The 23842-nt window shown below is 46.2% G+C and overlaps 2 protein-coding genes and 2 long non-coding RNA genes across 6 annotated transcripts in view; 2 read left to right on the forward strand and 2 right to left on the reverse strand.

The window, feature by feature from the left end:
• Positions 1-5954, reverse strand: part of CD2AP (CD2 associated protein) — a 39313-nt gene extending 33359 nt beyond the window's left edge. For 2 of the 3 annotated variants that reach the window (XM_083606537.1, XM_083606536.1), the window contains exon 1: positions 5790-5949. In XM_083606537.1, coding sequence (XP_083462663.1) covers positions 5790-5793 — 4 coding nt within the window. In that variant the 5' untranslated portion in view covers positions 5794-5949. Of the gene's footprint in view, positions 1-5789 lie in introns of all 3 variants that reach the window. The other variant, XM_083606535.1, reaches the window with a different exon arrangement.
• A 197-nt stretch (positions 5955-6151) lies between these two features.
• On the forward strand, positions 6152-10050 carry LOC310759551. Its single transcript, XR_014546404.1, has 2 exons — positions 6152-6839; positions 7121-10050. It is a non-coding gene; the product is annotated as an uncharacterized lncRNA (long non-coding RNA).
• Positions 9411-12517, reverse strand: LOC310759562. Its single transcript, XR_014546414.1, has 2 exons — positions 10307-12517; positions 9411-10017 (listed from the first exon to the last, which is right to left on the reverse strand). It is a non-coding gene; the product is annotated as an uncharacterized lncRNA (long non-coding RNA).
• Positions 12518-13115: 598 nt separating this feature from the next.
• The window catches only part of TNFRSF21 (TNF receptor superfamily member 21), a 37689-nt gene continuing 26962 nt past the window's right edge, over positions 13116-23842 (forward strand). Inside the window, exons 1-2 of the mRNA XM_083606539.1 lie at positions 13116-13435; positions 17477-18128. Coding sequence (XP_083462665.1) covers positions 13394-13435; positions 17477-18128 — 694 coding nt within the window. The 5' untranslated portion in view covers positions 13116-13393. The remainder of the gene's footprint in view (positions 13436-17476; positions 18129-23842) is intronic.

Genomic DNA, 23842 nt, shown 5'->3' on the forward strand with positions numbered 1-23842 from the left:
AGAAGAGTCAATAATAATAATAATAATAATTTATTTATAGCCCACCCATCAGGCTAGGATTCCCCAGCCACGCTGGGCAGCTCCCAACAGAATATTAAACAGAATAAAACTTCAAACATTAAAAAACTTCCCTAAACAGGGCTGCCTTCAGATGTCTTCTAAAAGTCAGATAGTTGTTTATTTCCTTGACATCTGGTGGGAGGGCATTCCACAGGGCGGGTGCCACTACAGAGAAGGCCCTCTGCCTGGTTCCCTGTAACCTCACTTCTCGCAGCCCTCAGAACTGGACCTCAGTGAACAATGGGGGTGGAGACGCTCCTTCAGTTATACTTAACTGAGGCAGTTTAGGGCTTTAAAGGTCAGCACCAACACTTTAAATTGTGCTCGGAAACGTACTGTATGTAATTCAGGCACATGGAAGTACAAGCCCTACTTGTGTGTGTGTGTTAACGGAAAAATCCGAGGGCTCCCTTGGACAAAACAAAGACACCAACCAGGATAACTTGGAGCAAAACAGCAGCCTGTAGGCTTGGCCTTTATTGAACTGTTGCAACAGGGTGCTCCCCTCACTTGCAGGAGAGAGGAAAGACACCGAAAAAAATAGTGTGCAAGGTCTTATAAAGACTTTTGAAATTCCCATCCTGTAGATCAAGCCCACCCCCAGAAACATCATGCATACATCACAGAAAGGAGGGGTTGAGGGAGGAGATTTGGTGGTAACCTGAGTGTCCTGTCACCTGGCTGGTTCCCCCTTTCCCCCTCCCCATGAGTACTTTCCAGGAGACAAAGGGGAGTTGGCAGTTTCCTGCCCCCAGAGGGAAGATCTGATCATTGTCCTTTGTTTCAGTCCGTGCTGAATCCACTCCCATATGCAAGTTCTTTGTGATCTTGATGGTCTTCTGTCTAGGACCATCAGGGTTGGCATAGCAACTGGGCAGGGCTCCTGTGGATGTGCTGGTATGCTGAAGGGATTATGGCTGCCCTGTATCAAACCTTCCATTTTGTAGTCCTTCCTTCATGGAGTAAAATAAAAGTGGAACAGTGCAAATCCGATGTATGGTTGATTTTCTATGAATTTATAACAGAAGCGTAGCGTATGTAGTGTGTGAGTGTGAGTGAAGTTTGTACAAACTGAATGATTGGGGGGGGGTTTCCTGCTACATGTGTTTTTACAAACTGCTTTAATACTCATAGCACTCACAAAACCAAAGAGCAGCAACATACCAAGGCTGTAAGTTACAAGAAAGAGGCTCAAATGAGAGGGTAACTAAGTTGATATTCAAGATTGCGAAGTGTGTGGCTTTGCCTACATCTGTCCATGCAAGGGTTTGATTTCCAGCCCAGACCATTCCTGAACCTTCCTTTGCCCTTCCAATCTCTATCCCTTTTAGGCCCATCAAAGCTACTGCCACCTGAGGAAGCCACCCTGGCACCCAGTGTTAGCGCTGAACCCTGTGCAGACCCGAGGCTTCCTCAGATGAGGAGCTGGGCCCTCCAGCAGATATCCACCATGGCCACAGTCTTCATTCCAAGGAGCCATCAGATATGTCTATCTGATGAGGAGAAGAGGAGACTAAGAGCCAGGCAAGAACTTCAAAGCCGCTGGCAAAGTGTCCACCAGCTGTGCATGGGGCTCCTCAGGAGTACGGGAAAGCACACAGTAACGCTTGCTTGGATCAGAACCCAACTGAGAGCCCCAGTTCCTATAGAAGCTCCCAGACTGAAGCAATTGCTCTTATCAAAGCTTCAGTCCTCCTAACCTGGGAAAACAGACACCCAAATAAGCAGACCAGAGGTTTTTTTAGCACTGGCAGGCAAGTCAATACAAAACAAAATAAATCACTTATCAACTGATTAACGACTAACAATCCCCCCCCCAAAAAACACACACATCACCGATGCAGGACTGCTTAGTAAACACTGGACAATGGGAATAGGAATCCAACATGCTCCGGAGGGAGACAGAATAAGTAACATTCCTGTTCACCCAAGGCAGGGTACTAGCCCTCCAGTAGGCCCTCAGGCCAATAAAGCAGCAAAAAGAAAGAAAGAAAAGGGGGGGAGATAGAATAAAGTGCACTCAAGAAAGAAAAGAACCAAACAAAAGAAAAGAGAAAGCAAAAGAGGTAAAGGACAGGGCAGTAAAAGGGAGGAAGAGCTCTCTGGATGAGGAAATAACTTGACAATAGTGCTCTTGTGGTGGCCAGAAGGGAACTTAATGGGAAGATAGTAATTCCTGCCCCTTGAGTTTTGTGCACTCTCAGGGGGGGGGGGGGCAGGAGGCCTCTTGTACCCAGAGGTTTGTAGCTCCCTTCCAAATATTGCTTTGTTCTGGTGTGGCCACACAAAGGCCACAATGAAGAATTTAGGTGACAATCCTGTGCATAATCACATGGAAGTACCATATATACTCGAGTATAAGCCAACTTTTTCAGCAGATTTTTTATGCTGAAAAGGTCCCCCTCGGCTTATACTCGAGTGAGGCGGGCGGGAGCAGGATGAGCGGCCCGAAAGGAGCCGTTTCGGGCTGCTTGTTCTTCCTGCCGCCGCCGCCACCAGGCCTGTGGTGTGGTGAACCAGCTTATACTCAAGTCAGTAAGTTTTCCCAGTTTTTTGTGCTAAAATTAAGTGCCTCGGCTTATATTTGGGTTGGCTTATACTCAAGTATATATGGTAATCTTTATTTACATAGGATTAGGGTGCAAGTCCAGAAGACATGTTTTGTTGTTATTTTAGTTTGCTTGTTTTTTTAAAGTCACAGATTTAGACCTGAAGGTTAAAAGCAAGTCAATAATCAAGAGTTAATTTTAGCCATTTTTGTGTGTCTGCTGTTTTTCCTCCTCTCTGGCTATAAATAGACTGATATAGCGTCACCCACACCACCACAAGCATTTTCTACATATGCCAGCATTTCCCATTTCAGCAACAGGCCGTTTTTTTTAAAGAATAAAATGGGAAAAAAGGCTTCTGGCTAACAGTTCAAGCACAGCAATTTACATTTCACTAACTTTTGGAGATAAAAATGTGAATTATTAATAGTGGTCAAAAGTTTTTATTTCATTATATGCACAAGGGAAAGTAAGGATTACGTTCTGCATTATTTTATTAAGACTATTGCCTAATACAAGTTTGTCATGGCTTTTGGCTAGAACAATAAATTTATGAGCTGAACTTGGCAAGCTGCTTTGCCACCACTACACGCCCCCCCCCCCCGGCTGCTACTTGCTTATTTCTCTCTCCAACTTACGAAGTAACATTCAACCACTTTAGACTAGTGGAAAAGATTTAGAGATGTTACACAATATGTATACGTATAACACATACATACACACATACTGCATTTTAAACTTTACTTTGTGCCCAAATGATTATAAAAGGATGACTTTAAATTAGGATAATCAAAGGAAACTTTTACTCAATTTTGCACAAGACTATTGTGGAGTAGATGAGATAAGTATGTTTTAAAGATGTTTCCTACTCATTACATATTCACAGAATGTTAGAAGCATTCTGATGTGTCTAGGCATGTGACTATAGCAAAACATACTTTGTAACACACAGGAAATTCCTTCCCCACCTCATCCCAGTACAGTGGTACCTCGGGTTACATATGTTTCAGGTTACATACGCTTCAGGTTAGACTCCACTAACCCAGAAATAGTACCTCAGGTTAAGGACTTTGCTTCAGGATGAGAACAGAAATCATGCAGCGGCAGCAGGAGGTCCCATTAGCTAAAGTGGTGCTTGAGGTTAAGAACAGTTTCAGGTTAAGAACAGACCTCCGGAACAAATTAAGTACTTAACCCGAGGTACCACTGTATCACAGCAGAAATCAGTGCACATTTGGGTAGGTACGCTGTCCTAAACATCTGTTTGGTAGAGAAGATACAAGCATTTATAATATGCAAGAATTTCTGAATCAGAACTTCTAGCCTAGTTCACCTGTCACACTAAATCAAGGGTGGTTAACCTTTTTTGGCCTCGCAGGCAGAAGGAAGTGATGGCTGAACAGTCACATGTGATTCAGGGACTTAGGAAAAAAGCTTCCCAAGTCCTTCTACCAAGCTGTGCGGGATGAAGATAGCAGAACATGGAAGCCTGAGGCTCTTGTCAGCTTCCTCCTCCTCCTCCTCCTCATCTTGTTAAACCAGGGTTTAGCAAGACATGCAAATCAGGTCTTTTCATCTTTGAAAACTGCCCAGTTAGCAGGAAACAAAGGTAATTAAAATTATGCAAGAGGTAACGGACAACAAATTTACCTCTGAACAAAGAGAAAGGTGTAACTTGTAGACAGACAAACTTCAAAGAAAAACTTTTCCTTCTTACTAAGAAGTTAGGCACACTGTGCTTCTTTTGCTACACTATGTGATCACTGACAGCATATGCTGGAATCTTGGGCTTTGCTTCAGTACTTTCCAATTTAGAGGTGGTCAAATGTAGAGCAAAGCCCATCAGCAACAACATCCTCTTCCCAAGGAAGAAAAATAATCAAGTTTTATCAAGCAACATTACAATACACAACATATACTGTATATTATTTCCATATAAAAGAAGTCAGAATCACTGTTGAGCCACGTTTAAAGCAAGTGGTAATTAAAGAGTAAAAACAAGCCATTGGGCACTTCCTCCAGTTATTACATGGCATTTGTTACGTGGATTTTATTATTTTCAATAACTATATAAAGTTGCTTTTTGAAATGTAGCCTTCTGTAACTTCCACTGCCACCTCCCAAATGTCTTCTCCAAAGAACTGCATGTCATTAGTTTCTCATTAAATTTTTCTACTCTCAATGAATTCTTTCCTAGCTAGCCTCCAACGCTACTCTGTCCACAGGTGTTCTTCTTTCACATGAATATCCTCTCCCTTTTACAATTTTGAAAACATGCATCGTTTTGCAAGCGTGCTGTTCCTCAGTATGTTCAGGGGGATTCAGGCTTTGCTGGTATCTTTTTGTGGGTTTATTTCCAAAACCATCAAGACATTCAACAAACACAAACATTTGTTTGGAATTAGGTTCCTCTGGATAAGCAATTATTGATTTCTAAATCGTACACAGGATCAGGTTACATGAAATTTCCCAACTGTCCCTTGTAATTCCAATTTAATCTTAAAGGGAACTGTTGAGAGACAGTGGCCCTTATACTCGACAGAGAAAACCAAAGCATCCTTTAACTCCCCCACAGGCTGCAGCAACTTTGCCTGAAACTTTCATCTGAAAGCAAAGCGTGAGGTCAGAGGAGCACGCAGAATATTCTTCAAGCCTGGGGGCTGCTTGACAACAAGAGGCCTTTTGCACAGCAACGCGGCGCCAGAATCAGGCTCGGAAGAAGTACCTGGCAGGAGGGCCGGGAAGCAGCACGGGAGGCGCCGGCGGCTTTCCCGGCCCCGAGCAATGGGCGCCCATCCCTGGGATGAAGGATGAAGCCTTTTGCCTCCTTCCAAAATGGAGGAGGAGGAGGAGGAGAGGCTGCAAAGGAACCGCCAAGCCCGGCCACTCGCTTCCCGCTTCGGAGGAAGCCCCTCCCGCTTCCCAGGTGGAGCGACCCCTCCGGCTCGGAATGCGGGAGGGGGGGGCTGTGAAGCCCCTTTGGCGGCAGCAGCAACCGCGGGAGGGGAGCCCTGTCCCCCCCCCATTGTGCCCGGAAGGCGAGGCAAGCTGCCCTCTCTCTCACGCCGCCAGTCCCTGGTGAGGAAGGGAAGGGAAGGCGGGGCGGGGGCGGGGGGGAGCAGGACCCGCCATTTCCATGAGGCCCCCCTCCCTCCCCGCCGCCTCAGGGACGCCCCTTACCCATGCTGCGCGGACCCGGCTGGGCAGAGGCAGCGCGCCGCGCCGCTCGGAGCCCCTCGCCCGGTGCCCGACACCGCTCAGGCCGGACGCGGCGGGTCGCGAGGCCAGATTGGCCGCCGCCAGGAAGCGAGGGAGGGAAGCCCGGCAGGCCCCGCCGCCGCCTCCGCCCTCCTGGGCGCCGCCTCCTCGCCCGGCCGGCGCCGCCCCCGACCCGCCGGGCCAGGCCGCGCCGGAGACGCCAGGCCGAGGGAGGGGGAACCACGAAAGGGAGAAGACGGCGCGGCGAGGACCCCCCCCCCCGCCGAGAGGCCCTCGTCTTCCTTGGCAGGGGCGTCAGCGAGCCAGGTAGAAGTAGGAGTCGGCAAATGTGTCCTCCTCTTTGCTCTTCACGCAGTAACTTAGTAAAGGCACATTGAAATACAGTATAGATTAGAAATTATGCAAAGACTGGAAGTGTTACTTCATATGAAGTGTTTGAACTTGGAGACAATAAACTAATACAGTAGTTTGTGAGGGATAAATGATTCCAAGCTATTCATATTAACTTTCTCATTAGAGGGTAAAAAATGCAGCTGTCTCCACAGCAAGACAAGGGGAAGGAAAGTCTCCCTCCATAATTTTGCTTCGAGGATTGCTCAAAACCTCTTTAATATTAATATTAAAAATACACAAGCCCAGGCTTTACAAAGTCCATTCAAAAGCAGAAGTGGATGTGTTGGGTTCCCCTCCCAAAATATCTGGGCAGAAAACATGACCCACCAAAAGGGGGGGGGGGAATCAAAGGTGACAAATCAAGCAATCCAGGTTATTTTCCCGTAGGAAGGTGGGTGCCTCACGTTTCCAGGCCTTGTGGTGTACAAAATAAATGTATGCCAAACCACACAATGCCTTTAAGGTGTTGATTTACCTCTTAGTAGTCCAGAAATTATTGGTAACTCCTCCAGAAGGGCAAAGGTCCCAAGCTCTTGCACAGACTGCCTCCTGTCTGTCTGCCTCCTTCCAGTGGTGTGAAATTGTAAGATGGGCAGCCATTGACATAAAGTTTATCAAGTTACCGTTTTTGTCCATAAAAATGAAAGATGAGCATAGTTCAGGAGCTCCATTTACAGGTAGACCTCACTCAGCAGAGGCTCAGGTGGTACCCACTGCTGGCCATTCCCACCAGAAGCAGCAGGATTCCTCCAAACCCACATTCCCTCCAGCACAGCTGAGAGCTGGGTCCCATTATTCTGCAAAGACACACGGGTGTCTTGTGCTAGCACCAGAAGATTTTAACCACATTTGCTTGAATTCTAGCAGATCTAGAATGGAGGTGGCTGCCCGTGCCACAGCCTGTTCCCATTTATTTCCCTGTATCTTGTTCCCACTTCATTTGATTGCTCCAAAGTCTGTTCACTCTCATTTTGAAGAGTGACTAGAAGCTCTGCATGGTCTCAGCAGACTTGTGCCTTGAAGGAAAACTCTGCTCTCTTTCACCTGGAGCCATCCTGCCATCTCCCACAGACCATTCTGGGCAGTTATGCTGTAGCCTTTCCTCAATATAATTGTCCTGGTTTTCTTCCCAGGAAGGAGCAGGGGACAGCTGAGCACCGTGTGCCATCATCTTCAACTAGGAAGCAGAAGCCCCATTTCTAAGGCAGTTTGGCTTCATGAAGTTAGAGACATCATCTGCTGAGACCAGCAATGTTCAGTGTCAAGGTTTCAGAGCTCACATCCTGCAATGCCAGTAGAGCTGAACCATGGGCGGTTGAGTTTTGACAGTCATAGGCTGCCTGTGCCAGTTTGTATTTGACACTGAACCTCTCAAAAGAAATGATAGCAACTCTGGGCCTGGGGGTAGAGAAGGATGTAGCCTAAGGCCCTTTATGCTCTTTCCAGATCTGCTGCCTTAGTAACCAGGTTCAAAAAAATGGCCACCGTTTTGAGAGCATTTTAGCAGTTCACAGAAATGCACCCTACCTTTCTGAAGGAAACTTTCAACTCTTGTTGGCATACCTTTTGAGCAGAAGACAAGCAGGCTGGCCTCTTATGGCACTTAAAGGGTAATACAGAAATCACGCTGGAGTAATCCAAAGGGCAAGGGAAATGGGCAGGTGGGCAATTTTTTAATTTCATGTAGCCTTTTCTCCACCCATATTTATTGGTCAAAGCGGGGGGGGGGGGCAATTTTAATAAAATATTGGGGGCCCAGACAAGCCCCACTCTGCATAATCGATAACAGGATGCAGTGCACGGACACCATTTGAACAGCAATGCCCATCATCTTGTTTGGCAGCCCTCTCAAATATTTTAAGGGGGGGTAAAGGGACCTCAGCCCTTAGAAGTTGGCTCCTGTATATGAAGGGAACACCAGACATTTTTTTATATAGTGTACAAAGCTGTTATGCTTAAAATTCTACAAGGAAGGCTCAAGCAGTATGTGGACCGAGAACTCCCAGAAGTGCAAGCTGGATTTCGAAGGGGCAGAGGAACCAGAGACCAAATTGCAAACATGCGTTAGATTATGGAGAAAGCTAGAGAGTTCCAGAAAGACATCTACTTCTGCTTCATTGACTATGCAAAAGCCTTTGACTGTGTCAACCACAGCAAACTATGGCAAGTTCTTAAAGAAATGGGAGTGCCTGATCACCTCATCTGTCTCCTGAGAAATCTCTATGTGGGACAAGCTGCTACAGTTAGAACTGGATATGGAACAACTGATTGGTTCAAAATTGGGAAAAGAGTACGGCAAGGCTGCATATTGTTTCCCTGCTTATTTAACTTATATGCAGAATTCATCATGCGAAAGGCTGGGCTGGATGCATCCCTAGCCGGAATTAAGATTGCTGGAAGAAATATCAACAACCTCAGATATGCAGATGACACAACCTTGATGGCAGAAAGTGAGGAGGAATTAAAGAACCTTTTAATGAGGGTGAAAGAGAGCGCAAAATATGGTCTGAAGCTCAACATCAAAAAAACGAAGATCATGGCCACTGGTCCCATCACCTCCTGGCAAATAGAAGGGGAAGAAATGGAGGCAGTGAGAGATTTTACTTTCTTGGGCTCCATGATCACTGCAGATGGTGACAGCAGCCACGAAATTAAAAGACGCCTGCTTCTTGGGAGAAAAGCAATGACAAACCTAGACAGCATCTTAAAAAGCAGAGGCATCACCTTGCCAACAAAGGTCTGTATAGTTAAAGCTATGGTTTTCCCAGTAGTGATGTATGGAAGTGAGAGCTGGACCATAAAGAAGGCTGATCACCGAAGGATAGATGCTTTTGAATTATGGTGCTGGAGGAGACTCTAGAGAGTCCCATGGACTGCAAGAAGATCAAACCTATCCGTTCTTAAGGAAATCAGCCCTGAGTGCTCACTGGAAGGACAGATTGTGAAGCTGAGGCTCCAATATTTTGGCCACCTCATGAGAAGAGAAGACTCCCTGGAAAAGACCCTGATGTTTGGAAAGATTGAGGGCACAAGAAGAAGGGGATGACAGAAGATGAAATGGTTGGATAGTGTTCTCGAAGCTACCAGCATGAGTCTGACCAAACTGCGGGAGGCAGTGGAAGACAGGAGTGCCTGGCCTGCTCTGGTCCAGGGGGTCATGAAGAGTCGGACACCACTAAACGACTAAACAACAACAAAGCTGTTCCTTTAATCTCCATTTTGGGATCCCAGAACTTTTGCAGCCTCCATTTGTTTAAGAGAAATAATAGGAACATGTTAATCAAAAGATGTAGAACTGGTCGTACAGTTAATTATTATACATAGGAAGGTGGGGTTTTCCTTGCATTGTTCAAAGCAAATATTTTTCTCCACAAGGAAATGCGATGAGATGTCGGTTATTAAGTGTTTGCCACCACCTCCTCAGCTGTACTCAGGTTCAAGATAATCTCTAGAGCTTTAGTGTAGAAAGTTTTTGGAAATGTTTGAGGAATAATAGCTGACAGCTTTGGAGCCTTTAATCTTCAGCCCCCCAACAACACTCCTGACATCTAAATGATGAATCTTTCAGCATCCTTGTCCATTGGGTGACACTCCTGAGATGTAAATAGGCACAGGAGACATACAAGACTCAAAAGTAGAAGCCTCTGACTGAAGGTCATTTCAGCTCTTTAAAATATGGCGAGTTGAGGACATGTTCAGTCACTTCCAGTGAGAGGCTTGCTGGTGCGTTCCTGAAGACTGCCATAGCCTGTAAGAATGTTTGTGGTTTCTGGGCTGCTATTGCCACCTAGGGGTACTGTAAGAAATAAAACAAGTCACAGTGTTCTCATTTAGTAGTGCAATTTCTAGCTAAACCGTTACCAGTCCTAGACCACTTCATTATATTGAGTAGTTTGCTTGTTTCCTTACATGTTTCTATCCTACTTTTCTTTATTGAAAAACAAAAACAAAGCAGCATACTAGATTTCCAAAACACACACAACAATCCAAAATAACTAAAAAGTGTACCTATAATTAATATTAAATATCACTCAAAAGCATTAAATTACAGCACTCCTGATTTTAAAAGAGAGGGAGCAACTAACCCCTGTCAAAAAGGCCTTGTCTTGTGTCCCAGCCAATCAGTTGTTGTTGGCACCTGTCTCAAGAGACAATGGAGTGTGCCTCTGGAGGCGAAGTCAAACTGCTGCTTCAGCAGCACTGAAGTGACCTCCTCAGCGTGCAAGCCTGGCCAGTGTGTCTGGAGGTCCTGGGCTGCCCAGACAAGACCCCCCTCTCAGCCTCCCTGATGGGGTCCAAAGTAGAGCAGAGCAATATTTTTGGCAGCAGCACATGCAGAAACTGCCTTTTTGGCCATTGGATCCACTATTGGTCTCATCCACTCAATCCACCGGAGCCTGTCTGTAACTCACTGAGGGTTTGAGACCCATCGGCTGCCCTCTCCTGGTTTAGCCGGCCAGTCAAAGCTGTTTCCCAGAGTGTGGCTACTGTCACAGGCTAACAGCTTCTAGGAGCCACAGGTGAGAGCTGAGTGCAGTCGGGGGACATTTCTAAATTTGTTTTATAACCCCCAAACCTCCCAAAAAGATTTATAAGCATCTCAGTTTGCCTAATGACTAAATTCCTTTTATGTGCTTTATCTCTCACTGGGTTAATAGAAAATTAGGAAAGGTGTTAAGTTTCACAACTTATTTGCAATTTCCATTGTGAACATTTCTTTAAGCCAGTGGTTCCCAATTAGCTAATTACTGAGGACCCCCAATTTTTCAAAAGCCAATCCAACCCCTACTTTTGAAAAAAAATTGATAACTCTATGGTGGTTACCTCTGCAAAGCAATTTTTTGAAAATGTGGGGTAGCCCGATAAGCAAAGGATTTTAGGTATACAGTGGTACCTTGGTTCTCAAACACCTTGGTTCTCAAATGCCTTGGTTCTCAAACACCGAAAACCTGGAACTAAGTGCTCTGGTTTTCAAATGATTTTCGGAAGCTGAACTTCTGATGTGGCTGTCAGCTATTGTTTCCGGGGCATCTGCACCAATCAGAAGCTGCACCTTGGTTTTCGAACATTTCGGAAGTCAAACAGACTTCTGGAACGGATTACGTTTGGTGCTTTTATTTTTGCTATTTATTTTGCATTTTTGTTTTTGAGGCTTTTTCAGTTAATTTGTTTTTGTGACTGTGTGGAAACCAGTTCAGCTACTGACTGACTGATTGATTGATTGATTGTGCGACTGCGGAAATGGATAAAAGCCCCCATCTAAACAGTGACTATCATCAGTGCAGCTAAGAAAAAAAATTAATATTAATTTTTATCATCTACAATACTGTCTTATTTATTTTATAATACAGGACATTGATTATTGCTTTCATTTTATGGATCAAAGGTCTCGTTAGATAGTAAAATTCATATTAAATTGCTGTTTTAGAGGTTGTTTTTAAAAGTCTGGAACGGATTAATCTGTTTTGCATTACTTTCTATGGGAAAGCACGCCTTGGTTTTGGAACGGACTTGCAGAACGGATTGAGAACCGAGGTACCACTGTACTAAAAAACAGACTAGGGCTGATTGATATCTGGTTTTCAACATTGTGATGTATTAGCAGCTAAACATTGCAATATTCCAATATATCATGATGTCTGAAATTGGAGATCAGGTGTGGGGATGAGGGAAGGAGCAGTCACGGAGATTAGATGGGTGGGGGAGCCCCACTGCATGCTTTGAGTAGGAGGAGGTGGGGTGGGGTGGGGGTGCATCAAGTCAGCGGGGCAGCCAGCGAAGATGCCCGTCCACTGGGGCTGCTGTTGCTTTCCTGCTGACTGAAGTGAGGGCGACCTGTTTTCCCTCACCCTGAGGGAAGGCTGCAGCTTATCGGCTGCCCTCATCGCCCTTCATTTGATATCAATGGTGCCTTGAAATCGGCTGCCTTGCTCTCCCTCACACGAGGAGCGATATATTGCTGCGTATTGCCGGGTCAAAATCGTTATCACGATGTGATTTCAAAACCAGTTTTGGTCAATGTATTGAAAAATCTCACAGCGTTAAAACAGAGAATAAAACTTGTGATATCACCATGCAAAATGACAAAAAATTAGTTGGGGAAGGCAAGAGATGGGGCTGCAGACCCCCTGTGGTCCCTGGACCCCCAAATTGGGAACCACGGCCTTAAGCAATAACTTGCATTGATTGACTGCTCTCTTTAAATTAACTCACAGTTCCCAAGTCGAAACAATAAGCTTTTTACAGTTTATGCTTACAGTTTCAGATAATCTTATCAACAGCAACTTAGAACATGTAGAACCACCTCTCCCCAACAGACAATAAACTATTGTAGGTGTGAAGCAATCTCCCGTTTCGAAAAACAACAGCAAGACTTTGATTGAGCAATGAAGAATAGGCTTTGTTTAAGAGAAACAGTCGAATACGGTAACCCCAAACCAAGCATATCCTAAAACACCTGGTTTAGGAAGTCAAGGGGGCACCAGGTTTTTGCGCCAAAAATTATCCCGATCCTACTCCTACGCCCCCTCCCCCTCCCGCTAAGGTTACCAGATTTTTTTTCAATGAGTCCGGGGTCACTTTTCAACTTTGATGGATTTTGTTTGGGGCTGATTTGTAAATCCGGGGACTGTCCCGGGAAACGGGGGCGCCTGGTCCCCTTCCTCTTGCTCCCTCCCCAGGGCTCTGGAAAAGCGACGGAGCGCATTTCCTGGCGGCACTTTATCGGGGCCAGAAGAGCCAGTTCCGAGGAAGCCGCTTCGCCGCGTTTCGCGGCTCTTCCTCTCCCGCGGGCCACTTCCGGCCCTGACGCCACAGGAAGGCGATTGTGCGGCGTCCGCGGTGCGGGCGGGGCTTCTGCGGAGTGACGTCATGGGAGGCAGAAGCCCCGCCTCCGCCGCTCCCCGCCCATTCCGCGGCAGCAGCAGCAGCAGGAGCCGGCAGCGCGGCGAGCGAGGCGTCGTGGCCTCGGCCGGGTCGCTATGGGAAGCCGCCCGCCCCCGCCAGCCCCGCGCCCGCCGCCGCCCGCCCCGCCGCAGCCGCCCTCGGAGGCGGCCTCTCGCTGAGGCCCCGCGCGCTCCCTCCGCGGGCCATGCGCCGCCCGGGGCTCTGCTAGCGGCCTCCATGGGCGCCTAGAGGACCCCCGGCCCCCGCCCGCCCGCCCGCCGCCCGCCATGGGCGCCCCCGGAGCCGCCCTCGTGGCCAGCCTCGTCGCGGTGAGTGGGGCGGGGAGGGCAGAGGCGCTCTGCACATGGGCAGAGGCCGCGGGAGAGGCCGGTCCTGTTCCCGGCAGCGGAGAGAGATGGAGCGAGGCCGGAGGGCCGGCGAGGAGGCGCCCGCGGGCGGAGGCAGCTGCGCTCTTGCGGCAAGCCAGACCTCCGCCGAGGAGCTCCGGGAGCGGGGCATATTCCTCCTGCGCATAAGGGAGCACCGTGCAGGCAGCATTAGGGTGCGGCTGGAAGTCCCGCTGGGAAGCTGCTGCTGGGGTTGGAAGAAAGGAGGCAGGAGAGGAGCTTCTCCCGGTTCTGGCTGACGTGGGAGCAGCCCTCCAATGCAGCAGCCCTCCTTAAGGGTCGCTTGCTGACCGGGGCCCTGGATCCTGCCATCCGCTGTCTCATAGTCTAGGCGCCAAGGAACTGGATTTATTCTGACCCTGTCTAGTAATGTTACAGCAGAACACTTTCATGTTTAGTACATTTATATCCCACCTTTCCTTCAAGGAACTCAAGGCAGCAGCATGCAGGGTTCTCCCCCCCCCCCATTATCTCTGCCCCCCAAACCCTGTGAAGCAGGCGGGGCTGACGGAATGGCACTGTCACATAGACTCTATCTTGGCAGAGCGGGGAGTTGAAGCCGGGGCTCTCCATTCTTAATGGGGTGCTCTTAGCCACCACACAACTTGGAATGGTATTTTTTCTGGGTATATTGAAAGCATAAGTGTTTGGGGTTCCACATGTATATCTTTGCAACTGAATCCCTCTGTAATGTGTGTGTGCAACTTGTGCAAATTTTGATTGTGTGCAAATAGTAATCCTGAAAGTCCAGCAAAAAGAATTGAAACTGCCATCAGGATACACCGTTTGTACAAAAGCTTTTTTAAAAATAGCAAACAATCTTGTTGGGGTTTTCCTGACCAACAGGCAGAGCCTTTCTGAAGTCCAATTTATCCTTTGCATGGTTCTTGCCACCATGCTATCATTCATTTTAATCTTGCGTGCATAGAAAAATGACTGTTTTATTGTGATAGATGCTGGGGCATAGATTTGTTACATTTTCTCCCATTCTTTGAAAACAGTCTGGTTACCAAAATCTCCAGCATGAGTCTTAAAAGGAAACAACAACAACAAATCAGTGGTTTTGCAGAAGGAGGATGAGTGCCCTGGTGGAACTGCATCCATTGTGTGCTCATTCTGGAAAGGGGGGGGGGACACCCAAGCTGAAAAGCAAAAAATGATGGGGAAATGGCAAGCACTCCCACTGCACCCACCCCCAGCCGTGGTTGTGATTGTGCTTATCTACGTTTTCTGTCAGGGTGAGATTGTAGCTGATGCAGGGGTGGCCAGCTTTGAGTAAATTTCTCTTTCCATTAAGCTAGTGGGGAGGAGCTTCCCCTGCCACTTTGGAGCTGGAGTGTGCCTGGCGGTTTGCAGGGCCAGCCTTTGTGCTGGCCTGTCTGCCATGCCATGGGCTTCTCCAGCGGCAGACCTTCTAAGTCAACTTAACCGGCTTAGCAGGGGAAATGAGCCCAGGTTTCTCCTACCCGAGTGCAGCAATCTGTACTCAAGGGGGTGGGGGCAGAACATCTCCTGGGATCGAGTGGTAGATCCCAGGACCATTTGCCTAAAAGATATCCTTGCTGCTGTGATCACGCCCCCTCAATTCAGGCCCCTGGGAGATGGAGTGGCTGCAGAAAACTCTTAAGGGGTTGTGGTTGTTACTGGAGAAGAAGGTAAGAAGGCAGGCCATCTGTGGGGCAGGATGAAGTGAATATCTGGGGTGGAAGCATTTTGTACTGGGGAGAGATTGGAGAGAGAAGAGGAAATGTTATAAGGCCGCTTCCTATGTTCCTTTCTGCAGTCGAAAAGCTTTTGTAACTCTGCTTCATCAAGGGCTCCCTATTAAATTTCCATCTCAGTGGGTTTCCACAGTCTTTCCTGCCCTGCCTGAGAAGCCATGTCTGGGCAACCATTAATCAGAATATTAACCCTGACAGAATATTAACCCTGGGCCACTCCCCATTTCTCAACTATAAGTACATCACATCTTTATTGGGCCTTGACGACAAAAGCAACGAAATGGCCTTCCATTGTTGGTACAGAAATTCTACTCTTAAATCTCTAGAAATCTCCAGTGCAGTTGCGTAGCTGCTAGGATGTGAACAGCCCTGTGGCCATTTATTTGATAAACTTGTAAGTTTTAAATTTCACAGGCGGTAATTTAGTAATTGTGGTAGTTTAGTATTTAGGGCTGAATCTTATTTGGGAAGATATAATGGAAACAGTTCTTTGCTCTTCCAGTGACCATCGTGCTCAAAATGCTGCACACCCAAAATTACTGTCACTTGGTTGACTGCTAAGAGTTCAACAAAAGTGTTAGCCACCTGCATGTGCAGGCTAACTGCAGCTGATCCCAACAAGAGCAAGAATGCAGGATAATAGTCTTGAAGGGCACTTAATTCCAGTTGCTATAACCATGTGGAGTGGACTTAAACTTTGCAGCCCTGAAAACTGAGCCAGTTTAATTTAGCAACTCTGTTTTGTTATCTACTGGCGAAAATCTTATGTTGCAAAGTATGATTTCAAAATAGATTTGAATTTTTTAAATTGACACCTCTTCAGAGATCTATTTTATTATGTCAGCATTAAATCTGATGTGCTGGCATTGGGGCTTCTCCTGACCCCCACCCCTAGCTGATGCTCATATGGGGGGGCATGGGGAAGGAAAAGGGGGGAAGGCCCCATCATACTAGCAGAAGTCTTTCTGCAGGCTTCTGCAAACAGGACTCATTGGTTGAATCCAGTGCACAATAAAATGGATATTTGAATCAACAGTCATTAGTGACCAATGCATGGAGATAATAGAATAATAGAACTGTAGAGTTGGAAGGGATCCCTAAGGGTCATCTAGTCCAACCCCCTGCAATGCAGGAATCACAGCTGCTGAATCCCTGGTAGATGGCCATCCACCCTCGGCTTAAAAACCTCCAAGGAAGGAGAGTCCACTACCTTCCAAGGGAGTCCGCTGCTTACTATAGCCTGCATAGCCATTTTAATGCCCTTCCTTCTAGTTGGGAGAGATGGGTTTAGAGCTCTTTCCTACCTCATTTAGTCATGTGTGTGTGTCTCCTCCCCCGAATTATTTGATGTCACCAGCAAGCTTGACCACCCTGCTGTTCACCCCCTTAATGCCAGATAATTTATAAACAAGCTAAAAAGCACTGGTGCCAATATAAATCCCCCCTCCACACTGATTACATCCCTCTATTAGGAAAGTTGTCAATTAATTCCCAGTCTTTGCTTCCTCTGTTTTAGCCCATTACCAATCTATAAGAGGACTTCCTCTCTTACCCCATGTGTCTTTGCTGAGAAACTTTATCTAACACTTTTTGAAAGTCCAAGTATACTGTGTCTTTCCGCTCTCTTGGATCATTCCTTTCCATGTGTTCATTGACCCTGTCACAGAACTGAATGATTCTTTCACCAATTTACCCAGAAGTTACGCTAACAGGCCTGTAACTTCCTGGATCCTTTTTCCATTGGCTGCTTAATGTTCTCTGGCAGATGAGGGCACTTGGAGAGGCTGTTTTAGGGCTACAGGAGGAGGACAACAGTTCCGGGATGGGGGCAGCTCAAAGGGTCAAAGGCAGCTTCTCCTCAATCTTCTGCCAGTCCTCTGCCAGAGGCTTTCCAAAAGGCAATTCAGAGGGAATGGGTTACACCTGCCTGTAAGGAAGAACCTCACAGGGTCTGTACTTGTCTGTCAGGATGCTATGGAAAATCTTTAAAGTGCCATTAGTAGACATTTTGTTGGCAGCTTTTTAGCAGCTTGCGTATTTCTCCCTTCAGAAGCCGATGACCTGCCTAGCGATCAGGGCAGTAAACTTCGGCTCATGGATTGGTAGATGGGCAAAAACTCTTCCAGGCCGCGAGCCGAGCATGTCTTTCAAATGCAGTTACCTAAATAGAGTAAAGCTGATACGGCTTGCTGTGACCTGCCTTATGGTCTGTAGCTAACTTACATTTATCTCTGTGTTTCAGGGATTTATGTTCCTTGGTACCACTGATGCTCAGTCAAAGCTGACATCTGAACAGAATGCCATAAGCCTCTCTTCTGGCACATACAGCCACTTGGATCGTGCCACTAACACAAAGCTGACTTGTGACAAATGTCCCGCAGGAACCTATGTGTCTAAGCACTGCACAACGACCAGCTTAAGAGAGTGCCGCCCATGCGCCAGTGGAACATTCACAAAGCATGAAAATGGGATAGAGAGATGCCATCCATGTAAAAAGCTGTGTGAGCCGCCGATGGTTGAGAAAACCCCTTGCACTGCTTTGACGGACCGTGAGTGCATCTGTCCGCCTGGTAAATTTCGAGACGGTGATGCTTGCAAATCTTACTCCGTGTGCCGCGTTGGGTGGGGCCTAAAAAAGAAAGGAACTGAAACAGAAGATGTCAAGTGTAAACCTTGCCCTCGTGGCAGCTTCTCTGATGTGCCTTCTAGCATGCTGAGATGCAAAACATTCACTGACTGCTCACAAGCAAATATGGTTGTGATCAAACCAGGGACAAAAGAGAGAGACAACACTTGTGGACTTTCACCAGCTTTTCTGACTGGAGCTGGGCTTTTGTCACGACCAGAAGAGGGTGGAGAACATTACAAAGTTCCTTCTACTTTTCTTTCCAAAGGTAAGTGAACAGCATTGCCAAACGTCTGTAGCTAGGGTATGCAAGATTGGGCAAGAAGTATGGTATGTTGCATTTTTGTATATATTTATATCTTTTTATTATACACATCTTTGTTGTCGTCCCCCATCCCCTCACTTCCCCCCTTTTTTCTCTGTATCACTTTTTCTTTAGAATTGAAATTCTTTCAATAAAATATTAATATTAATTTTAAAAAAATTAAGTGTGCTTTTCTGAGAAAGGAGCTGGTAAGGTGTTAGCTGTGTTTTGGAATGCCTTCTGTACAGAGGCACTTCCAGCTGATGCATTACATGGTATTAGAGACCCTTTACCCAGCTGCCAAGCGGTGCAATTATCTCTTGGGTCAGCTCCACACTGGTCAGGGTCTGTTTCTGCCCTGGTGGTGGTTCTGTGTTTAGCATACCATGCCATGACTTTTCTGAGCAGTGATCCTCCTATGCCTGCATCCCTCACAGGGACTCTCATGGAACTTTGTGGGACTTCTGGGTAGATATGCCTAGGATTATATCAAATAAGATCTTCTTTTATCCCAAACGCTTCAGACTAGCGCCATCCTGTTCACGATTCTGTTCCTTTGCAGCAGTCAGGAGAGTAGGTGCTGATTGATTTGAATGGTGGCTTGTTCCATTTTGTTTTGCAATTTATATATTGTTATGTAGACACCTCCATGGACACACAGGTGGGCATCCCTCCTTTGGATACAATCCAGACTGCAACCTTCGTAGCTCTTGCATAGCAAGGGTTGTGGAATCAGTTTGTACTCAATGTCCATTCACTGTTATGGATCAAAACACCATTACTGCAAATGTTTGCCATAGCATAAAAATCATAATTGGAATAATTTTATGATCTAAGTCTATATGTGCTATTTCTTTGGAATGAACTAAAAACTGGGTTGACATGCAATTGGAATATTCCCAATGTTCATCAGATACCTCCAGCCCTTTTCAATACATAAACGTATTGGGGGGATAAAATGTATTTTTGTTAACTTTCTGGCTGACATAATGTAGCAACAGCTAATCTTAGTACAGTGGTACCTCGGGTTGCATACACTTCAGGTTACATACGCTTCAGGTTACAGACTCCGCTAACCCAGAAATAGTACCTCGGGTTAAGAATTTTGCTTCAGGATGAGAACAGAAATCGTGCTCTGGCGGCATGGCAGCAGCAGGAGGCCCCATGAGCTAAAGTGGTGCTTCAGGTTAAGGACAGTTTCAGGTTAAGAACAGACCTCCGGAACGAATTAAGTACTTAACCCGAGGTACCACTGTATTAATAAAGCTACTGATCAGTTTCGCTGAAACTTACCAGAAAAATAATAAATCAAGATAACAAACTTTTCATAAACGGATAAGAACATTGGGTGGATTATTGTAATAACCTGTAGTTTTATAAGAGTATATATTTGAAATACATGAATAACTTAAGTTAATTTAGAATATGCAGGAAATGTATAAAATAAATTTAAGGAACCGCAGAAAGAGGAGGAAGTAAGTCAGGGACTTTAAAATGGCTTCAGTGGATCCATCGTATTACCCAGATGTAGCTATTGAAGTCGGATCTGATTGTGGTAACAAAGTATTGTATCAAAAATATGAGGGACTGAATCAAGGTTGTTAAAGTAAGATCCTGGTTCATTGCTGTGCGATACATTATGACAAAGCATGGCTGCCAAACTGAAAGAGGCGAAGCAATAGACGTGGGCGGACTTGAGCCAATATATTCTCTTGGTCTCAGCATAGCATGTTTAGAAAACTTAATTCATTTCTGACACTTTTTCTTTGTAATGAACTATCAATGGCTTTCACCATAAAATCTGGTCATGCCTAATCTAGAACAAGGAGAAAAAGCATGCTTAATGTCATGTGCATGTTTGATTATTTTTGCAAGTTGGGGATACCTGCAAAACAATGGCTACACTTTGTCAGAACGATGAGCAAGGTGTTGGTTTGATTTTTGCTGTTTAGTTTTGGTGTTGTAAACATTTTTGAATATTGCAAAACTTAACTGAAAGCTTAATTGTGCCTGTGACATTTGGGGCTTTATTTATAGCCTTCCCCCCACTTTTAGATCATCAAAGCAGCTTGCAAACTTGTTTGGAAAAAATTGTTCAGAATCTCATCAGCGACAGGCTTCCACATACAGAGGGTTTTCTTGTGCGTGTTTCTTGTGGCTGATTAGCTGCTCTCCCTGTGCAAAGGTCAGAGGGGGCAGGGCTTCTGTTGAGGCAGGTGATTAGCTGTGGGAGGAGCTTATCAGAGCTTGTAGGGCAGCAGCTGAAGAAGGAACAAAAAGGGTTTTCTTGTGCGTGTTTCTAGTGGCTGATTAGCTGCTCTCCCTGTGCAAAGGTCAGAGGGGGCAGGGCTTCTGTTGAGGCAGGTGATTAGCTGTGGGAGGAGCTTATCAGAGCTTGCAGGGCAGCGGCGCGCACCTAGCGGCGGGCGCAGTTTGATCCATCTTTTAGATTTAGGGGAGCTAGTCTAGGGGAGCTTGTTGGGGGAGACCTAGGTTTTTTTGGGGGGGATTTATTTGTCCTGTCTTCACGCTTTTTATGGTGGAGGACCGCTGTAGTCAGCCCCAACAACACGTTCTCAAGATGGAGGGTGAGGGAACAGCTGCAGTCGCCTGTGGTTCCTGCGCCATGTTTGCCATCTTGCCAAAGGTTGCAGGCAGCTTTACCTGCAGCAATTGCATGTTGATTGCCCTCTTAAAAGACAAAGTCCAGCAACTAGAGGAACGTATAGCTACGCTCCGAAGAATTAGAGAGCTGGAGCTCTTCTTGGAAGCAACAGAGCACACCGTCTACACCAAGGAGGAGACGGGGACTCCCCTGAGAAGGAGGCTAGTTCACCAACACAGGAGCCAGATATATGGAGAAACGTGACTCAAAGAAGTAGGAGGCCCAGGGTTCGCTCTGATTGTTTAGAAATACACAATCGCTTTGAGGTCCTCTCCCCTAGCATGGAAGACGAAGAGCAGACTCCATTTGAGGATCTCTCGCTCATTACAGTCGATCAGGTATATGAAGACGAGCAGCAAAGTCAGTCCTCAGGGAATGTGCAGGCGACCTTGGAACGGACAGCTCACGGAAGAACCCCAACCAGACCTAAGAGGAGGCATGTAGTGGTGATAGGGGATTCCCTACTGAGGGGAACAGAAGCAGTGATCTGTGGGCCTGACAAGATGTCTCGTGAAGTGTGCTGTCTCCCCGGGGCTAAGATCCAAGATGTAACTGAACGACTGCAAGGAATCATAAAACCCACTGACAAATACCCGTTCCTCTTGGTTCATGTGGGAACCAATGACACTGCAAGCAATAGCCTCCAGAAGATCAAAAGAGATTACGAGGCTCTGGGCAGGAAATTGAAGCAATTAAATGCACAAATTGTCATCTCATCTGTCCTCCCAGTTGAACGACGTGGCCCAGGGAGAGAGGGAAAAATAGTGGAAGTGAACAACTGGCTTCGCAAATGGTGTAAACAGGAACGGTTTGGATTCTTGGATCACGGAATGCAGTTTCTTGAAGATGGACTTCTGGCAAGCGATGGGCTGCACCTCACAATGGTTGGGAGGAATGTTTTTGCAAAAAATCTCAGAAACCTCACCAGGAGGGCTTTAAACTAACTAATGTGGGGGAGGGAGACAGTGCTCCTGAAGGTAGGAGTCTATCAATTGATGAAGATGATCATCCAAATGTCATAGACCGAATGGAGCAAACAGCACGCAGACCTAGTGGTGGGAGGAAAAAATCCTTAAATAAGAGACACAGGGGAATGATTAATGGACTTCAATGTCTGTACACTAATGCGCAAAGCATGGGAAATAAACAAGATGAGCTTGAGCTCTTGGTACAGCAAACTAAATATGACATAATAGGCATCACTGAAACCTGGTGGGATAAGTCCCACGATTGGAATGTAATAATGGAGGGATACAATCTATTTCAGAGAAACAGACCAGACAAGAAAGGAGGAGGAGTGGCGTTATATGTCAGGGATGTGTATACCCGTGAAGAGATCCAAGATTTAGAACCTCAAAGCCAAAGTGAGAGCATTTGGGTCAAAATTAAGGGAGAGAAGAATAACAGTGACCTCATTGTGGGAGTTTACTATAGATCCCCAAGCCAAACGGAGGACATAGATGATGCCTTCCTGGAACAGATGGCCAAGGATGCAAAAGGAAGGGAGATAGTAGTAATGGGGGACTTCAATTACCCGGATATTTGTTGGATGTCAAACTCAGCCAAGAGCATAAGGTCAAACAGATTCCTCACTGGCCTTGCAGACAACTTCATTGTCCAGAAAGTAGGAGAAGCAACAAGAGGAACAGCCATTTTAGATCTGGTCCTAACCAATGTTGATGACCTGGTTAGTGGGGTAGAAGTGGAAGGATCATTAGGCGCGAGTGATCATGCTCTTCTGAAGTTTACTATACAGCGGAGAGGAGCAGCCAAGCATACTAGGACTCAATTTTTCGACTTTAAGAAAGCCGACTTCATAAAACTTAGGGAAGTGCTGGGTGAGATCCCATGGACAGTAATACTAAAAGGAAAGGGAGTTCATGATGGCTGGGAGTTTGTTAAGAGGGAGATAGCAAAAGCACAACTTTAGGCAATACCAATGAGACGGAAACATGGAAGATGCCTAAAGAAGCCAGGGTGGCTATCTAAAGAACTTTTAACTGAGTTAAGATTAAAAAAGGATGTGTACAAAAAATGGAAAAGGGGGGAAACCACCAAAGAGGAATTCAAACAAATAGCCAGCACGTGTAGACACAAAGTCGGAAAAGCTAAAGCACAGAATGAACTCAGGCTTGCTAGAGAGGTTAAAAGCAACAAAAAAGGCTTTTATGGGTATGTTCGTAGCAAAAGGAAGAACAAAGAAACAGTGGGGTCACTCAGAGGAGAAGATGGTGAAATGCAAACAGGGGACACAGAAAGGGCTGAACTCCTCAATGCCTTCTTTGCCTCAGTCTTCTCCGATAAAGAAAACAATGCCCGACCTGAAGAATTTGGAGCAAATGATTCAGCAGAGGAAACACAGCCCAGAATAACTAAGGAGATAGTACAAGAATACTTGGCTAGTCTAGATGTATTCAAGTCTCCAGGGTCAGATGAACTGCATCCAAGAGTATTAAAAGAACTGGCAGATGTGATTTCAGAACCACTGGCAGTCATCTTTGAGAATTCCTGGAGAACAGGCGAAGTCCCGGCAGACTGGAGGAGGGCAAATGTTGTCCCCTATTTTCAAAAAGGGGAAAAGAGAGGACCCAAATAATTACCGCCCAGTCAGTCTGACATCAATACCAGGGAAGATTCTGGAGCAGATCATTAAGCAAACAGTCTGTGAGCACCTAGAAAGGAATGCTGTGATCACCAATAGTCAGCATGGATTTCTGAAAAATAAGTCATGTCAGACTAACCTGATCTCGTTTTTTGACAGAATTACAAGCCTGGTAGATGAAGGGAACGCAGTGGATGTAGCCTACCTTGATCTCAGCAAGGCATTTGACAAGGTGCCCCATGATATTCTTGTAAAGAAGCTGGTAAAATGCGGTCTTGACTATGCTACCACTCAGTGGATTTGTAACTGGCTGACTGACCGAACCCAAAGGGTGCTCATCAATGGTTCCTCTTCATCCTGGAGAAGAGTGACTAGTGGGGTGCCACAGGGTTCTGTCTTGGGCCCGGTCTT

This window comes from Podarcis filfolensis (genome assembly GCF_964270895.1).
Source record: "Podarcis filfolensis genome assembly, chromosome: 3".
NCBI lineage: Eukaryota > Metazoa > Chordata > Lepidosauria > Squamata > Lacertidae > Podarcis > Podarcis filfolensis.